This window comes from Aotus nancymaae, unplaced genomic scaffold (genome assembly GCF_030222135.1).
Source record: "Aotus nancymaae isolate 86718 unplaced genomic scaffold, 86718_ANA_hifiasm-v0.15.2.pri h1tg000004l, whole genome shotgun sequence".
NCBI classification, from domain to species: Eukaryota; Metazoa; Chordata; class Mammalia; order Primates; family Aotidae; genus Aotus; species Aotus nancymaae.
In genome coordinates, this window is record NW_026988415.1 from 45,425,110 (window position 1) to 45,444,577 (window position 19,468).

Sequence of the window (19,468 nt, forward strand, 5' to 3'; positions counted from 1 at the left end):
GGATCTGGTGTAAGGCCATAGTTGTAAGGTAAGGGAAAGGTACTAGTGCAACAGTGGTAGATATCATAGAGGATCTCCTCTACCTGATCAGGCAACTGCTTATGCCCTCCCATCCTGCTTTGCTTGATCCTATATATAAAACTTACATCTTGGCTGGACATGGTGGCTCACACCTCTAATTCCATCACTTTGGGAGGCTGAGGCAGGAAATGGCCTTAAGCCCAGGAGTTCGAGACCAGCCTGAGCAACATAGTGGAGCCCCAACTCCACAGAAAATTAAAAAGATTAGCGAGGTATGGTGGTGTGTGCCTATGTTCCAACTACTCAGGTGGCTGAGGTGAGAGGATCACTTGAGCCCAGAAAGTCAAGGCTGCAATGAGCCATGATCATGCCACCGCACTCCACCCTGAGTGACAGAACAAGACCCTGTCTCAAAAAAAGAAACAAAAAAGAAACTTTCATCTCACTGATGGGGCTACTCGACCTTATACCTTGGTGGATCTGACAGAACTCAGCTCATGAAGCAGTTCTGGCTACATGGCCAATAGATGTCCTATAGTCAGGCATTCATCTCCACCAGGATGTATAGTAACATGTCAGGAACTGTTCTTAAAAGATATATATTTTCCATTGATATGACATGGCTTTGCTCCACAACCCTAGCTAAGATGTGATTTCCCCATAGGGGCTTTCTCATAGGGGTTCCAAAAACTCACATGGCATTTTTTTCCAACACAGATGCATTTAATACTGAGGTAGGAGATCAGCAGGACTTGTTTTCTGAACACTGGTAATGGCCCTGCTGATCAAAAACAAGATGCAGTAGAGACACCAGCAGATGATGACAAAAGCAACCTCTGGTTGTCCTCACTGCTCATTATTAAAGACATTCCAGCCAGTGCCATGACAGTTTACAAATGCCATGGCAGTGTGCCATGGTAATGACCCAGAAGTTGCCTAATATGGTTTCCACCCATTTTCTAGAAAATTCCCACCCCTTTTCTAGAAAATTCCAAAAACCCACTCCTTTATTAGCATATAATTAAGAGTGGGTATAAATATAGCTAGCCAGCAAAATTGCTGCTCCTGCTCCCTCTGCTGCTCCAGAATGCCACTGTTGCTATATACTGCTGCTGCTGCTCCAGGCTGCTTTGCCTATGAAGCAGCCACTTTGCTGTACACTGCTACTCAGGGATGTTCTGCCTATGAGACAGCCTTGGTCTGTCTATGGAGCAGACATTTTGCTATACACTATTGCTCTATTAAACTTGCCTTCTTTCACTGTCAGCTTGCTCTTGTTAAAGCCAAGAACTCTCCCAGGCTAAGCCCCAGTTTTGGAGTTCACCTGAATCAGTATCATAAGGACTGTCTTTTGTATGAATCAAGTGGCAGAACTGCTTAAAACTGCATCTGGACCTGCTACGGGGCCTTGTTCTGCTATAGTTCCACTCAAAGCTGGCAGTTTTTGTGTCACCCAGTATATGGGGTGAAATTAATTCTAGGTGTGAAATGTGATATTTCCAGAACCCAAAGAGGCCTACCAGGTATTGCACTTCCAGAAAATTCTCTGTGAGGAAGGTAAAAAAAATACCCTAATTTGTCCTTTCCTTTGAGAGGATATTCTAGCATTCCCCATGCCATTCAACCCCTAAAAATTGAACTTGATGTGGCTAACTCCCTGGATCTTTGTAGGGTTTATCTTCCATTCTCCATAGTGCATCTGTCTTGCTAAGGCTTCCAATGTGCCAGCCCCTTCTTACTCATTTTGGTCCAATTAGCATGATGTCACTGACATGGTAAATTAGTACTATATTCTGAAGAATGTTTAAGTAGTCCACACCTCTTCAGACTATATTATGACAGAGTATGTGAGAGTTAGTAGAGTACTGAGGAAAAACTGTATATGCATACTATTATCCATTCTGTGTGAATATGAACTTTCCATTATGATACAGATAGGGAAAAACACATTTTCTAAATCAATAGCTGAAAACTAGGTACTTAAGGCCATGCTTTCTGCTGTAGCAAGGATATCATATCTGGCATGGCATTGCAATTGTCTTAGCACTTGGCTGAGTTTTCAGTAGTCTAGCGTCATCTAGGCTCTGTCCACATTTTGCAGGCGATCAAACTGGTGAATTAAACAAAGATATAACGGAGACTACACCTCTGCACTCTCTAGGTCTTCAAAAGCAGCAATAATTTCTGCCATCCTCGACTCCACAGGTGCCATATGTTTTCACTTACTATCTCGGCCAGAGAAGGTAAGGGCAGTTTCAGAAGCTTCCACTTGGCCTTCTCATCTACAAATAGTTCTGACTCCACAGGCCAAGGAACTGCTATAGGGCTTGTACCAACTAACCAACTATGTCTATTCCAATTATACATTCAGAGATCAAAAAAATAACCACTGAGTGGGTCTGTGAACCCAGTGGGCCCACTGTGAACCCTACCTAAGCCAAGATCGCTTTTAATACTTGGCACCCATGTGCCTCCATTCTAATAAGGGGGCAAATTAAGACACTTTAGGTCTCTGGGTGTCCATATCAACTCAGAACCAGTGTCCATCTGTTCTCAAAATGTTTGGGTATTTCTCTTTCCGTGGCACACAGTTACCTCAGTAAATGGAAGGGTACTCAGGCTTTCCTTCAAACCATGTGTTGTGGATGAAAATCTGACTTGAGTTCAGAAGCTGGATAAGACTTTTTATCCAGGCAACCTCCCTCAAACCTGTCAATGTCCTATTAATTATCTCTTAACCATCTACCCACTAGGGGTACTATGTTCTGTCAACCATCTCCATAGCTCTCTGCAGGTTAGGCCTCCCCATTTGCCACTCTGACCCTGCAGTGAATTATGTTGTTTACATCCACGTGACTTCTGACAGTTAAGTGCAGTCATCCTGCCTCTATTGTTTCAGAGGCATCATCATTTCTACCATTGATCCTCATTCCATAAGATCCTCTCCTACTCTTAGCCCTGGCATGCAGAAGAGATCCACTACTGAACTTCTTAGTGATGCTGATGTTCCTCTCACCAGAATATTCCTTATAACCTTGGTAAATGGTGTGTCCTTTGGGTCCTCCTGCAGAATATAATCTTTTGGAAGGTTTTCTGACCTTAAATAACATGTTTATTCTATAATTCTCACCTCTCTGAGTCTTAAATCCCCTTTTCCACCATCTTCTACGGCAACTCTGGCATTTACACCTCACTTAATGTAGGCCATGGGTTTTTCCATACTTTGAGGAGCTATCGTAGCAATGAGTTCATGTCATTTCCTGTGGTTTTTGCCAGGGTGTTAAACCCTGCATTCTGGGAGAACACTTTCAAATTGATTCATTCTCTCATATTCAATTTGATATTCCAGCCCTCCTGATCAAGCTCCTCAGAATTTGGTGCCATACTTACTCCCTCAGCACCTTCTAGTACATGCTGGCTAGGTTATGTCCTGAAACACTTTGTTGGTGTATTCTGTTTCTTTCCTTGTTACACCCAGCACATCACCAGCTAGATTATGCTGTGGCTTAACCCTAGTTATAGGTCCAGTGGCCAGGATAGGAGGTGGAGGCAGATTCTGAGAGAAACCTAGGTTATCTTGCAGAGGAAAGGCTTCCATATATTGGAGCAAGGTGAAGTGCCAGCCCTTAATAGAAGGAGTAGGACACTTCTCGATGGGGCTCAGGGTAATCTGGGGATACAAGATTTTTAGGGACATCAATCCAGATGTCCCTATCCCAAGTATCAGAGTCCCATTCCTTCTTAATCATGGCACTGAATTCAGCATAGAAGACATCTTGGTTAGAATTGTAACTTTCTTTGAATCTTGCGTTTAACAAATCCTGAGTCTACTCCTCAGATTTCTCTACCCCCTACCTGGAAAAGATGAGAGCCTCTTTATATGTTATAAATAAAGCCCTCTGGCTTTCAAACATAGCTATCAATTGTTGATTAATTTAATTCGACTTTTTGTTATTCTTTTCTAGAGCTCAATCAGCTTATCAACAGCCACCCAATTTTCTGGCCAGCCTTATGTTTAATATTTCCCATATTTCTCAAAGGTCTGATACATGGCACCAGTTAATGTGTCCCCTTTTGCCAGTATGCCACCCCAGTTCACCACCATTGAAAGTTTTAACAATTCCTCTGCCACCTTGTTCCAGAGGCCTATCTACTCCACCTACCACCAATGATGGAGTCTTCATTGACATCAGAGTAGCAGGTAATTCATGTCCAAAATTTCATCACAGTGTTTGCTTTCTTGAACCACTTCTTATACCAACTGTTGCAGGTTGGCTTCCCGGGAAGCAGACCCAGAGACAGAATTCAGCATGAAGGGTTTTTACTAGGGAATGGTCTTGGGATCAACACCTGTGGAAGGGAAAAGAAGGAAGCAGGATTGGACAGAGGGAGGAGTTAAGCTGTCCCAGTTTGGGGCAGGAAGGCCATATTCATTAAGATAATTGGATGTGAAATACCCTCAGGTAGGGGATGTAACCTTGGGGAGGCTTTCTTCAGCTTAGGAAATTCTTGAAGAGGGCTGACAGCTGAGGACTGTCTATTTGCTGCACTCCTAGAAATTAAAATAATAAGTTTTTTTTCTTGAAGACGGATCAGGGTAGCAGATGGTAGAATCCACCACGAGCATGATACCATTTTTTTACAGTAAAGTAGGTTGGTGACTATCGAATACTAATATTGAGAACAGTTTTATTTTTAAAACAGCTAATAAGATTTAAATTTTAAAACACTTATTGCTTTATAAGTTAATATTTATTTAAAACTTTAAGTTATGGTTTCCAAGTATGTAGATGTAAATATGTGAACCTACATTTATACTTTTGCTCCTAGCCTAAATCCATCCTTTTCCTTGTTGGTAAATTATGCATAAAATTCCATTTATTATAAAAATATCATAATTAGAAATGAGTAAAAAACAAATGAAATCACCCATCAATCTAACACTCACAGAAAATTATTAACATTCTCACAGTATGAGGCAAGATAATTTAGATATATACTTTTTCTTCATTAAATGTATGGCATGTGCTTTTATAGCCTATTCTTCCCACGTAAGATTATATGTTGAATTTCTAATGTAAATACAGGTAGATGTCTATCAACATTTTCAAAGCTGTATAATATTTAAATGTGTAGACATACATTAATTTGTTTAGCTGACTGTTTATCTTGAGATACTTGGGTCATTTACAACTTTTCACCCTTCAAAACAGTTTTAAGATGCACAGCCTTCTACAAGCCAATTATGTGATTATTTCCTAAAGATACATTTCTATAAGTGGAATTAACAGGTCAAAGGACGTGCATATATTCCAACGGACCTTGTGCCAGTGTACACTCTCACCAGAAGATTGAGAGTACTCCTCCCCCCACACCCTCACCCTCACTATGGGGTGGGAGAGAGGTAGATCTTCTATCGCATCCCAACAGCACTCTCTATGGTTCCATAAAGGCCCCACCTTAACCAACCTTATAAAGGAAATCTGATACAAGCACTAAAACTTATTCTTTCTTCTAGTATACTTTCTTCTTATTTCAAAGTAGTAACTGTTCACTTACATGGATACCAGAATTGGCCAAGAGGGCATTTTTCTGTCAAATGCCCCCAGGACCCTAAAATAAAATTGGTCCTCTCTATGTGTCTCCAGAATACATCTCAGCACTTTTTGGTTCAAAAGGTCTCTCATTTCCATCCTCTCCTTACCATTCCTACGGCCACCAATAAAATTTCACGCCTGTATTATCTCATGCCTAGACTAACTTGTGGTAGCTTCCTGTTTTTCCAGTCTCACATGCTGCACATAAATCTACCATGTTGTTTTCCTTTCATCTTGTCAATCCTCTGGTCACAAAAGATCTTGATGTCTCACAGGAGTGGATGGGGTAATATTCAGACACCCCAGTTTAGCAGTTAGGGGTGCTCCACGAACAGGACTCACCTCTACTGCCTGACTCTCTCTCCCTCATCACTACCCTCCCTACACTTTGCAATCCAGGCAGGCCAGCACTTCTCTCTGGAGAAATATTCCCATCTCCATGCCTTTCTTTCCATCGCTCATCCCATCTTGAGTGCCCTTCTGACCCTTTCATATCATTGAAGCCCAGCTTACCTAAGGGTCCCCCTCCTTTGTAAGACTTCCCTGAGCACTGTTGCCTGCAGCAGTTTCTGCCACCTCTAAACACTGATAGGAGGCATCTGGCCATGATTGGAAGCTCCCAGTTTTATTATTATCTTTTTGTTTCCATATATCTTGCCTTTTCAAACAGATCATAAACTCAAGGACAAGGACAATGTCTTTTTTCTGCTGCTTAAAACACACAACTTTATTGATGACATAAAAATAAAATCTTAAATGTATAAACATAAGTCCACACAAAGGACCAAAGGTTATCTTACTTATGAAGAATCCGTTCAGTTTCTGCTCATGAAGCATACTAAAAATATCTCAATCCAGACAAGATAAAAATCAACATATGTATTTTCAGTACAAGTTTGAGTTCATTTGGTGTTCATAAAATGGTCCAGCTATAGACCATCATAGGTAACATCAGTTTCGAAGTTATAATGCAATTTACAATGTGCATTACTTCCAGAGTGCAAAACCAAAATATTACTCAAATTTGTTTGGGAACATACAGCCAATCAGAGTTTACTTATTAATAGCTCAACTCTCTCTTTTACTTCAGGGTCATTGCATTCTGCTGCTAAGGCTCGAAGTTTCTTGGCACATGCTTTAGGTCGTTGGAATAGGAAATAAAGGGAATTTTCACTGAACTTGTCCTGGGTAAATGTTTTTGCTCTTCTTTTAAAATGGTAATTTATATTTTCAAATAGTGAAAGAGCATTAAGAATGTTCTCCTTTGTCTCTTTCTTGCTAAAAATGTTAATCAGTGATGTCGGTGCATTGGCAATGAGCAAGTCTTTTGTCATAGATGGATTTTTAGAGAAATTCAAAAGCATTCCCAAAACATGGTCTTTAGTTTCTCCACTTCCCACAGTTAACAAACGAAGAAATTCTGAAATATAATTTGTAACCATGTGCTGATATTCACTGGTAATAGTCAAATGCCTTATCAATCTTAGTCCAGCCAACTGCACATTTGAATTCAAGGGATAGGTGACAGTGTCTTCGCATACTTGGTTTAAGTAAGTTTTAACCTGCCTATGGTTTTCAGCAGCCACTGAGATATTATTCAGTGCATTTAAAGCCTTCTGCCTAACACTGGGGTAGGGATTATTGAGCAAGCTTTCAATAACTGAGATTCCACCTACATTACGGGCAACTTCATGGGAATAAGGATAATCAGCACTGTTATATAAAGCATTATTGGCTATTTCATGAACAGAAGGATCTTCAGTCATCTCAATCATGCAAATGAGTTTTTCAAGGTCTTGTGGATCCATATTATCTTCACGTTTACAGTGGCAAGACCAGGACCGAGTTTTTTCCCCAGTCTTGGTTTGCTTTTTGGACTCATCTTCAACTGGGAAGCTGGCCTCACTGTGGTGTGGAAACTTAGTTTCCGACCAGATCATGGCTCCATCCCATGACCCCATTCCTGCCCCGGGGACCATGGATGGATATGTGCCTCTTGACTCAGGTGACTTTTTGCCTTTACCCTTAGGTGCAGATTTGTCCTCACTTGTGTTTTCATTACCAGCACAGAACCAAGACTCTATATCAACTCCACCCGCAGCCTCAAACTTATCCTTGATCCTGGTATTATCCTCAGCTCCAGACACAAAATTGACATCTTTCCCACTCTTAGATCTGAACTTATTATTGTTCTCACTCTCAGCCCAAAACAAAGACCTTAAACTGATCTCCTCAATATCGGGGCTGGACTCTCTACTTAGATCATCCTCATCCACATCCCAAGCCAAGGTCCAGGACTCTACACCAACCTCTTCCCTAGCCCCAAGCCTAGACTCTATAGTGGTTGTCTCTCCATCCCAGGACCAAGCCCTAGCCCCAGCCTCAGCCCCAAGCCTAGAATCTACAGTGGTTGCATCTCCATCCCAAGACCAAGCCCCAGCCCTAGCCTCAGCCCCAGCCCCAACCCCAGCCCCAGCCTCAGCCCCAAACCTAGACTCTCTAATGGTTGCATCTCGATCCCAGGACCAAGCCCCAGCACCAGCCTCAGCTCCAAGCCTAGACTCTATAGTGGTTGCATCTCCATCCCAGGACCAAGCCCCAGCCCCAGCCACAGCCTCAGCCCCAGCCCCAGCCCCAGCCCCAGCCCCAGCCCCAGCCCCAGCCTCAGCCTCAGCCCCAGCCCCAGCCCCAGCCCCAGCCCCAGCCTCAGCCCCAAGCCTAGACTCTATAGTGGTTGCATCTCCATCCCAGGACCAAGCCCCAGCCCCAGCCTCAGCCCCAAGCCTAGACTCTATAGTGGTTGCATCTCCATCCCAGGACCAAGCCCCAGCCTCAGCCTCAGCTTCAGCCCCAGCCCCAGCCCCAGCCTCAGCCCCAGCCCCAGCCCTATCCCCAGCCTCAGCTCCAAGCCTACACTCTATAGTGGTTGTATCTCCATCCCAGGACCAAGCCCCAGCCCCAGTCTCAGCTCCAAGCCTAGACTCTATAGTATTTGCATCTCCATCCCAGGACCAAGCCCCAGCCCCAGCCTCAGCTCCAAGCCTAGACTCTATAGTGGTTGCATCTCCATCCCAGGACCAAGCCCTAGCCCCAGCCTCAGCCTCAGCCCCAGCCCCAGCCCCAGCCTCAGCCCCAGCCCCAGCCCCAGCCCCAGGTCCAGCCCCAGCCCCAGCCCCAGCCCCAGCCCCAGCCTCAGCCCCAGCCCCAGCCCCAGCCCCAGCCCCAGCCCCAGCCTCAGCCCCAAGCCTAGATTCTATAGTGGTTGCATCTCCATCCCAGGACCAAGCCTCAGCCCCAGCCCCATCCTCCCCATCCTCGGCCCCAGCCCCAGCCTTAGCCCCAGCCCCAGCCCTGGCCCCATCCCCAGCCCCAGCCCCAGCCTTAGCCCCAGCCCCAGCCCTGGCCCCAGCCCCAGCCCCGGCCCCAGCCCCAGCCCCAGCCTCAGCCCCAAGCCTAGACTCTATAGTGGTTGCATCTCCATCCCAGGACCAAGCCCCAGCCCCAGCCCCAGCCTCAGCCTCAGCCACAGCCACAGCCCCAGCCACAGCCTCAGACCCAGACCCAGCCTCAGACCCAGACCCAGACCCAGCCTCAGCCCCAGCCCCAGACCCAGTCTCAGCCCCAAGCCTAGACTCTGTAGTGGTTGCATCTCCATCCCAGGACCAAACCCCAGTCTCAGCCCCAAGCCTAGACTCTGTAGTGGTTGCATCTCCATCCCAGGACCAAACCCCAGTCTCAGCCCCAAGCCTAGACTCTATAGTGGTTGCATCTCCATCCCAGGACCAAGCCCCAGCCCCAGCCTCAGACCCAGACCCAGACCCAGCCCCAGTCCCAGCTCCAGCCTCAGCCCCAGCCCCAGCCCCAGTCCCAGCCCCAGCCCCAGCCTCAGCCCCAGCCCCAGCCCCAGTCCCAGCCCCAGCCTCAGACCCAGCCCCAGCCTCAGACCCAGCCTCAGCCCCAGTCCCAGCCCCAGTCCCAGACCCAGCCTCAGACCCAGCCCCAGCCCCAGCCCCAGCCCCAATCCCAGACCCAGCCTCAGACCCAGCCCCAATCCCAGACCCAGCCTCAGACCCAGCCCCAGTCCCAGCCTCAGCCCCAAGCCTAGACTCTATAGTGGTTGCATCTCCATCCCAGGACCAAGCCCCAGCCCCAGTCTCCACCCCAGCCCCAGTCTCCGCCCCAGCCCCAGCCCCAGCCCCAGTCTCCGCCCCAGCCCCAGCCCCAGCCCCAGCCCCAGCCCCAGCCTCAGCCCCAGCCCCAGCCCCAGCCCCAGCCTCAGCCCCAGCCCCAGCCCCAGCCTCAGCCTCAGCCTCAGCCTCAGCCCCAGCCCCAGCCCCGGCATCAGCCTCGGCCCCGGCCCCAGCCTCAGCTTCAGCCCCAGCCTCAGCCCCAGCCTCAGCCCCCACACTGGAGCCCATATAAGCCATCTCCTCAGATCTAATCCAGGAGCCACTACTAGCCTTGTTCTCAGCCTCAATCCTAGAACAAATGATGGCCTCTTCCCCAGCCCCTGATCTGGATTCAGTAATGGCCTCATCCTTATCATCAGGCCTGGACACAATAACCTTTTCCTCTGTCCAGCACCAAGACCCTATAACGGCCTCAGCCCCAGGCCCAAACCAGAATCCTTCATTGGCCTCTACCTCAACACTGACCTGGAACCTTCCACTGGCCTGGTCCTCAGATCTAGCCCAGGATCCTCCAGTGGCCTGGTCCTCAGATCCCATCTTAGACCCTTCAATGGCTTCATTCCCAAGCCTAGATCCAGCCCAGGATTCTCCACTGGCTTGGTTCCCAGCACCAGCCCAGGAGCCTCCTCCACAAGCCTGGTCCTCAAATTCAGGCTTGGAACAATCACCAGCCTGATCCCCAGGCCCAATCCAGGACCTTCCACTGGACTGATTCCTAGTGCCAGCCCAGGACCCACCACTGGACTGGTCTGCAGGCCCTGGCCTAGATCCTCCAAGGACCTGGACACCAGCCACACCCCAGGAACCTCTTCCACTGGACTGATCCTCAGACCCTGGCCTGGAGCCTCCACCAGCCTGGTCCCCAGCACCAGGCCAAAACACTCCTCCAATGGCCTGATCTTCAAATCCAGGTTTGGAACAACCAGCAGCCTGATCCACAGCCCTAACCCCAGTCCAGGAGCTTCCACTGACCTGACTCCCAGCACTGTCCCATGACACAGCACTGGACTGGTTTGTGGGCCCTGGCCTTGACCCTCCAACATCCTGGCCACTAGCCACACCCCAAGACCCTCCATTCATCTGACTCCCAGGGCAAACACAGAACCACCCACTGGCCTGATCACCAGTGCCAGCCCAGGAATCTCCACTAGACTGGTCCCTGGGCCCCAGCCTAGAATCTCCAACAGCCTGGTCCCCAGCATCAGCCCAGGACCCTCCGCCACTGGCCTGATCCTCAAATATAGGCTTTGGCCCACCACTAGCCGGATGCCCAGTCCCAGTCCAGGACCCTCCATTGGCCTGGTCCACAACCCCAACCAAGAATCCTCCACTGATTTGATCCCCAGAGTTAGCCCATGACCTTCCACTGGACTGGTCTTCAGGCCCCAACTTGGACCCTCCACCAGCCTGGCCACCAGCCCCAGCCCAAGACCCTTCTTCAGTGGTCTGATTTTCAAATCTAGGCTTGGACCCACCACCAGACTGATCAAGTGTCCCAGCCCAGGACCCACCACTGGTCTGATCTACATGGCCCAGCCTAGACCCTCCACTGGCTTGGTCTGCAGTGTCAGCCCAAGACCTTCCACTGGACTGTTCCTCAGGCCCCAACCTTGACCCTCCACTAGCCTGGCCACCAGCCCCAGCCCAGGACCCTTCTCCACTGGCTTGATCCTCAAATCTAGGCTTGGACCCACCACCAGATTGATCGCTAATCCCAGCCCAGGACCCTCCACTGGCCTGGTCCACAACCCCAGCCCAGTATGAAACACTACTCATATTCCCAGCCCCAACTACGGCCCAAGACCCTCCACTGGCTTGGCTCTCAGCCCCAGTCCAGGACCCTCCGATGGCCTGTTCTCCAACCCAGGACACCCCACTGGCCTGTGCCCCAGGCCAGGACACCCCACCGGCCTGTCCCCCAGGCCAGGACCCGTCACTGGCCTGACCCACAGCCCAAATTTCTCCAAAGGCCTGATTCCCAGTGACAACCCAAGCCCCCCCGCTGGCCTGGTTCTCAGCCACAGTCCAGGCCCCTCCACTGGCCTTGTCCGCAGCCCAGGTCCCCTCACTAGTCTGACCCCCAACCCAGAGCCCTCCACTGGCCTGCTCCCCAGCTCTAACCCAGGTCCCAATATTAACCTCATTCTCAGCCCTGGCCCCAGCCCAGGACTTAACACTGGCCTCATCACAAGCCACAGCCCAAGAGCTAATAATCCCAGCCTTATCACTAGACCCACTCCAGGACCCAGTACTGGCTTCATTCTCATCATCAGCCCAGGACACACCATTTTCCCAGTCTCCATCCATGGTCTGAAACCTAAATTTGATCCACCGCTCAGCAGCAATCCAATCCTCAACACCAATGCCATTCCAGTAGTAGTCATGGATGTCAGGCTGAGTCTTTCTGCAGGCTTGAGCGCCTGACCCACCCTCACTCTCAGAAGTGGGCATGGCCTCAGCCTCAGGCTTTGCATAGACCTCATCTTCTGCTGTCGCTTCTGCCTCAGAACTGAGCATAGCCTTGTCCCTTGCCCTAGGCAAGGTCTCACCCTGGGAACTGGCAACAACCTGAGGCTGGACAGAGTCCCTTGTGCCTGCCCCAGTTCCTGCTTTAGGCACAGCTTTGGTATTGCCCTTGACCTTATTCCTGGCACCAAGCAAGGTCTCACGCTGGGTATTAGCCACAGCTTGGGGCTGGCCAGAGCCCACTGTATCTGCCCCAGCCTCTGCCTTAGGCACAGCATTGGAATTGCCCCTGATCTTATTTTTGGCCCCAGGCAAGACCTTACCATGAGAACTGGCCACAACCTGGACCTGGACAGAGCCCATTATGCTTGACCCAGCCTCTGCCTTAGAAATAGCATTGGAATTGCCCTTAACCTTATTCCTCGCACCAGACAAGGTCTCATGCTGGGAGTTGGCCACAACCTGAGGCTGGGCAGAGCCCATTGTATCTTCTCTGGCCCCTGCTTTAGACACAACATTGGGATTGCCCTTGACCTTATTCTTGGCACCAGGCAAGACTTCACCCTGGGAATTGGCCACAGCTTGAGGTTGGGCAGAGCCTGTTGTATCCATCCCAGCCCCTGCCTTAGACACAGTGTTCCAATTTCCCCTGACCTTATTCTTGGCACCAGGCAAGGTCTCACCCTGGGAATTAGCCACAGCCTGGGACTGGACAGAGGCTGTTGCACCCATCCCAGCCTCTGCCTTAGACAGAGCATGAAGATTGGCCTTGACCTTATTTTTGGCGCTAGGCAAGACCTCACCCTGGGAACTAGCCACAGCCTGTGGCTGGGCAGAGTCCGTTATATATGGCCCAGCCCCTGAATTAGGCATGGTAGTGGGATTGCCTCTGACCTTATTCTTGGTACCAGGCAAGACCTCACTCTGGGAATTGGCCACAATCTGAGGCTGGGCAGAGCCCATTGTATCTGTCCCAGCCCCTGCCTTAGACACAGCATTGGAATTGCCCTTGGCCTTATTCTTGGAATCAAGCAAGGCCTCACCCTTAGAACTGGCCACAATCTGAAGCTGAGCAGTGCCCATTGCACCCGCCCCAACCTCTGCCTTAAGCACAGCATTGGGATTACCCTTTACTTTATTCTTGGTACCAAGCAAGGCCTCACCCTGGAAACTGACCACTGCCTGAGGCTGGGTAGAGTCTGTTGTACCTTCCCCAGCCCCCACCTTAGGCACAGCATGGGGATTGCCCTTGGCTTTATTCTTGGCACCAGGCAAGGCCTCATCCTGGGGATTGGCCACAACCAGGGGCTGACCACAGGCCCTCTGGTCTGCCTTAGTTCCGGCTTTAGAAATGGCATTAAGATTGCCCCTACTATCAACCCTGGAATCAGGCAAGGCCTCAGCTGGGGTCTTGACCGCAGCCTGAGGTTGTGCACAGGTTTTCATGTCCATCCCGGCCCCTGTCTTGCACTTGGCTTTGGCTTTGGCCCTAGACTTACCTCTAGTATTAGGTAAGGCTTCACCCTGGCTCTGGGCCATACCCTGAGCCTTCATATCCATCCCAGATCCTTCCTTGGGTATGCTATTCACATTGCCCTTGACCTTAATTCTGCCATCAGACAAGGTATTAGCCTGAACAATGGCCACAAGCTGAGGCTGTGTACAGGACAACATGTCTGCCCCATCCCCCATCTTAGCCATAACACTGGGATTGCCTCTGCTCTTATCTCCGGCATTGGGCAAGGCCTCAACCTGGGAATTGGTCCTCAAGTTTGTCCTGGCCCCTGCTTTAGTCATGGCATTGGGATTGCCTCTCTCCTTAACCTTGGCATCAGACATGGCCTCAGCATGAGGACTGGCAACAGCTTGAGGCTGAGCAGCAGCTCTCATGTCAGCTCCAGTTATTGCCTTAGATATGACATTGGTATTTCCCCTGCCATCAACCCTGGCACCAGACGTCACCTCAGCCTGTTTCTTGGCCGCAGTCTGAGGTTGTATACAAGTTCTCACATCTGCCCCTGCCCCCACCTTACACATGGCATTGGTGGTACCCCCAGCATCAACCTTTGCCCCAGGAATGGCCTCAATCTGGGTTTTGGCAACAATCTGAGGCTGAGCAGAAGCCCTCATGTCTGCCCCAGACTCTTGCCTAGACATCGTTTTGCAGTTCCCCATGTCCTCAACCCTAGCACCAGGCATGTTATCACCCTGGATCTTGGTCACAGCCTGAGACTGTGCCCAGGACTTCATGTCCACTTCAGCCACCTCCCTGGACATGCCATTGGGATTTCCCCTAGCATCAACTGTGGAACCAGGCCTGGCCTCAGACTGAGTCTTAGCCACACTCACAGTCTCTTCCAGAGCTCTTGTCTTGGTTTCATCCACAATTCCAGTCTTGTTCGTGGCCCCCATCTTGGCCACTTCCCCAGGAACTGCCAAGGTCTCACTCTGTGTAACCATTACTCTGTTAATCTCTGCCTCTTTTTCAGCCAATGTATGAGTTTCAGCTTTGGTCTGAGTCATTGCTTCTCTCTTGGCCTCTGTCTTGGCAACCAATGCCCAAGCTTTAGCCTTGGTCTGTGTCACTGCTTCTTTCTTAACTATTTTGCCAGCCTCAGCATCAGTTTGGGTCACTGCTTCTTTCATGGCCACTTCCCTGGCTTTGGCCTTGGCCTCAGTCAGAGTCACTGACTCTGTCATGACCAGTGTTCCAGCCACCACTTTGGACTCAGATTGAATCTCTGCCTCTGCCCCAATCATTGTCTTGGCCTGAGAGTTGGCTTTGTGTCTGGCTATAGCAGTGGCCTTGGTCTCTACTTCAGCCCCAGGCCCACCTCCTGCTCCAGTTTCTGCTTCAATCTCAGCCTGGGATTTAGTCTCAATCTCTGCTTCACCTATGGCCAAGGTCTGGTTCTGTACCTCAACCACAGTTTCCATCTTAACTGTGGATTCATTTCTGGCAAGTGTTCTCACACTCTGGGCTCTTCCTTTGGTTAATTTGTAAATATAGTAGCAGGTGCCAGCCCAGATCACCAGTCCTGCAGTCACCCAGCCCACTTCCTGAATGCGGCCCATGTAATCACCCTTGCTGAAGGCACAAACAAGATATGGTAGAGCGTACTCGGGCTGGAATAAAGAGAGTGGTAGTTGTGGATGTAGGCCTGTGAGGGTGCTGGTCTTCCGCCACTCAAAGGCCACTACAGCTGCCACTGGAGGTGGACCTAGAAGTGGAGGAAAGAAATGGACTAAAATTTCTCTTCTGATTTTGTTGCATTATACAGATAGATACGATAGATACATAGAGGAACAGAAAAAGGTAGAATCATGTGCTTGGTGGAAGAGAGGATGAGTAGCAGACTCTCCATTCCTCTTATTTCATCTTCTCTCCACCTTCCCCAATGCCCAGTGATTTTCTTCCAAGGTACATCTATACACATTTCCATACATCAAATGAATAGTGGGAAGGATGGAAGGAGGTCTGACAATAAATGGGAGCAACCGAGAAGCCCCAGACTTTGATTTCTGCTGGACCTACTCCAGTCACCAGTCTACAGGGCCCCACCCTAATACCAACCTGTAATGATCTGAGGTAGTGCCTTCCTCTCCTCTTGCTTCTCTTGGCAATACACCCTGAAGTAGATATATAAATGCATGAGACCTTTGGATCTAGAGACAGACAGACAGATGGGGGGACAGATGGGAGTAGAGAGTTTGTTATTGATAGGACAGGCATACTATTAGCAAACTACCTTTCTACACTTCTCAGTCCACCCCAATCCCCAAGATGCTGTCACACTCTTTACCCTGTACCAGAGTTAAGGTGAGGGTATGGAGTAAGTGACAGGGATGGTGAGAAAGATGGCTGGAAAAGAAGAGGCTGAGGATCCTCCTAACTGGTCACCGGTCCTGACTGGATGCAAACTGGTCTCCATCAACCCACCCTAGAGGTCTACCCAGGCAGTCCCCAAATTCTTACCAGTCTATACTGATCAGGAGCAATCTCCTCTTTGTTTCTTTGCTTCCAGTGATCTCAAGTCCTGCAGTAGACATGAAGGCAGATCTATGGACAAGTAAACAAAGAGTAGGTAATGGAAACTGAGTCCCTGGTAGAACAGACAAGTACCCTGATTTATGACCCCAAAGTCTGCCTCGCCAGAGCCCAGGTTCAATATACTAATGTGTATCATCTCATGGTCCCCACCTCAAGTCTTCTCCCAGTCATACTCCAGCCCACCCTTACCCCAGTATTCCTATCATTTCCCGCACTGAAATTCACAGGAGGTGTGGCAGCACTGCAGCAATCCAGCATTCCACTGAGACCCTCTTAAATCTCAGTCACCTTGTATTCCCACCTTCTCTTGTCATCCCCAGAGACTGCCCCTGCTTCACACCAACCTCCATGTTTCTAGGTTGGTCTCCTCCTTCTTCCCTTGCTTCCAGTGGTAGACAGCCTTACTGCAGGCCTATGGGAAGACCTTGAAACAGATGGAGAAAAAGAAGACAGTGGATGTTAAGTACTTGTGACACTTTACCATAAAAAACATGGGTCCCTGTACCTGCCTATCTGGATTTAGAGACCCATTTGCTGGCGGAAAAAGGCCTGGGGCTTCCCCAGCACTGAAATGTAAAGGATGGAAAAGGGAGGCAGGAAAAGTAAAAGGCAACAGACAGAGGTTATTTTATTTTTTATTTATTTATTTTGAGACAGGGTCCCACTCTGTCACCCAGGCTGGTGTGCAGTGGCACCATCATGGCTCGCCTCAGTCTCGACCTCCCAGGCTCAAAAGATCCTCCCACCTCAGCCTCCCAAGTAGCAGGGAGTACAGACTGTGTCACCATGCCCAGCTAATTTTTTAATTGTGTGTAGAGACAAGGTCTCACCATGTTGCCCAGGCTGGTCTTGAACACCTGAGGTCAAGCAATCCTCCTGCCTAGGCCTCTCAATGTGCTGGGATTACAGGCGAGAGCCATCAGGCCCAGCAAGGCAAATTATTTTAAAACCACCTGTAGGTTTCTAGGGATTTCCCCAAAAGCCCACCATTTCCTTCACCAAGATGATCAGGTAAGTAGACGGATCTGGAAAACTGGAGGATGGCAGGAGAGATGGGAGCCCCTAGATCCCATACCCAGAATCACAACCTACTACTGTCCACATCCCTTTCAACCTATCTCTAGGAGTCTCCAGCAGAAGAGAAAAGCAAAAGGGGAAGTCTTTTGCTTCTACAAAATCACCATCCCTCCCTGCCAAAGGCTATAAGTAATGTTCTTTGATACAATGTATATTTTTTCCAATATTATCTGAAATGCAAATGAAAGCATCCATAGAAAAGTTTACTGTCTTTATTGGTCTTCAACACACAATTTAAAAGTCCTAAGCTTGGTAAGTAAAATGCAGTTTAGGGAAAGTCCCCAAGCTAGCCCCACCCCACATCCCAATCAGACAGCCCCGCCTAAGTTCCTGTCATAGAATTCATATAGAACTCCAACAGTTTAAACAGTGCCTGTACTCACACTAACCTCCTTGAGCAGTGCAATTTTCTCCTCTCCTTCTTCCTTTCTCCTCGCCGCAAATAGTGCCACACCGAACTACTGTCCGACAGGAGAGAGTAAAGCCACTTAGTGTTGTTCTAGCACCCAGGACATAGATCCCAATACCCGCCTCCAGGTTCAGGAACCTGGTTATCAAACGTCCCTCCCCACAGTCTGAAACACCACCCCTACCAACCCCGCCGTTCAGTCTCTAAGGCCCACCATTTTCTCTGCAAACGCCACCGTGGCGCATCCCTTCCACTAAATTGAGCAGGAACCGAGCGGACATGTGTGGCCAGTGATTACAGCGAATGGGCATCTCGATCTCTGTATTTCCCTCTGGCGGACACAATCTCCCCACAAATCAAAGCCCACGGTTTGCCTGCACAGAGGTAGGCGAGGGCAGGGGGGCTCGCGAGAATCAGAGGCAAAGGCTCCTTGAACTTGAGGCAGCATAGACCACCGCCCTCGCAAGCCCCGTAACCTCTGCCGGGGTCGGTGAGCCGCTGCCGGCCTGGCCAGGGCTCACGGGCCCAGAGGCCCTTACCTGCTCTGCTTTCCCCGGGCCCGATGCCAGCCCGCCGAGCGCAGGGCAGCGGGGAGCTGGTAGCCAGAAGCGAGTGACGACTGCACCGAAGGCTGCGTCTTTCTGCAGCTCCGGGTCACGTGAGGGCCGCACGTCACCACCGAGCTCGCCCTCCTCCCCACCAACACCCACCACCCCTCAAGGGCCGGCGGCCAGTCACTAAGAACCCCCCTCCCCCACTCCGCACGTACAGACGTCCCCCTTCTCCGGTCTGTGCGCCGTGCCCCAGTGATCACGCCCTTGTCGCTCATCTCAGTCTTCTCCAATCTGAGGGCCCACAAGTGGCATCAGCGCCTTGCGGTTGGAGTTTACCCATCTTCACTTACCGGGGAGGCTCTCCATCCCCCTACCCACTCCTAGACCTTGGCTGTGGCCTTTTCTGCTTCTTTGAGGAATCCTTTCTTTCTCTCTTAGGCTATAAGACCAGCACTCCCCACGCTCCCCCTACACGACCTGCCCTCTCTAAATATAATGCCTGCACCAAATGGGCTGTGGAAGGGGGTATCAAGAAGGAAAGCAGAAAGTGCAAATAGAGCTTTAACTTTCTTTTTTGTGTTCCTTTTTTTTCTTTTAATATGACATTCTTTTCTAATTTTGTCATCGGAAAAATACAGTATAGTCATTTTCACTTGACACAAAAAAAAATTCAGGGTATAAAAATAAAAAGCTCATTCATTGATTTACATTATTTTGTGCCACATTTTAAAAATGTTTTCTAGTTACTGTAAACTATTTTACTGCTTTCAAAACAGACTAGTAATTCTTGACATTTTAAATACAAAGCTGTCCTAAACAAAACCAGTACGTTTTCAATATGATCTATAAATTAACCTTTGGAAAGACATTTCGTATTCTAATCTTGACAATTTTACACAAGTGATTTGTAACTTTTGAGGTTCTGGTTGAACTTAGCATCTTTTTTCAGGTGTCTGAGACCTTCTTCAGAGAAGACTCCTAGAGGATTTATTTAAGACCCAACTCCTGATGAACCTAGTGCTTTACTAGCGACTTCCCAAATTAACCTGTTTTCCATTTGAGGGGCTTTACTTGGATTTTACATAAGGATGTAATCAGATCAG

The 19,468-nt window shown here is 49.2% G+C and overlaps 2 protein-coding genes across 10 annotated transcripts in view; both read right to left on the reverse strand.

Annotated features, from left to right (window-relative positions):
* Positions 1 to 15,938, reverse strand: part of ARMCX1 (armadillo repeat containing X-linked 1) — a 54,050-nt gene extending 38,112 nt beyond the window's left edge. For 7 of the 9 annotated variants that reach the window (XM_064362439.1, XM_064362434.1, XM_064362429.1 and 4 more), the window contains exons 1-2: positions 14,624 to 14,711; positions 4,185 to 4,371 (exon numbers count right to left, since the gene is read on the reverse strand). The gene's annotated coding sequence lies outside the window, so the exon portion shown is untranslated. Of the gene's footprint in view, positions 1 to 4,184; positions 4,372 to 14,623; positions 14,712 to 15,395; positions 15,484 to 15,848 lie in introns of those variants that run through there. The other 2 variants (XM_021669592.2, XM_012438895.3) reach the window with 2 other exon arrangements.
* Positions 4,812 to 15,940, reverse strand: ARMCX4 (armadillo repeat containing X-linked 4). Its single transcript, XM_064362447.1, has 4 exons — positions 15,849 to 15,940; positions 10,025 to 15,495; positions 9,720 to 9,892; positions 4,812 to 7,946 (listed from the first exon to the last, which is right to left on the reverse strand). Exons 1-4 carry the CDS (start codon positions 15,925 to 15,927, stop codon positions 6,665 to 6,667), a joined length of 7,005 nt encoding a protein of 2,334 aa, XP_064218517.1. The 5' UTR covers positions 15,928 to 15,940; the 3' UTR covers positions 4,812 to 6,664.
* Between the last annotated feature and the right edge of the window lie 3,528 nt (positions 15,941 to 19,468).

Bases quoted from the DNA above. Each gene is read 5' to 3' on its own strand.
- ARMCX4 (XM_064362447.1), bottom strand. From the start codon at position 15,927: ATGCATTTATATATCTACTTCAGGGTGTATTGCCAAGAGAAGCAAGAG. The intron at 15,496-15,848 runs GTTGGTATTAGG...CTCCACTTCTAG, and splicing joins ACTACCTCAGATCATTACAG to GTCCACCTCCAGTGGCAGCT. The intron at 9,893-10,024 runs GTGGGGGCTGAG...GCTGGGGCTGAG, and splicing joins TGGCTTATATGGGCTCCAGT to GCTGGGGCTGGGGCTGGGGC.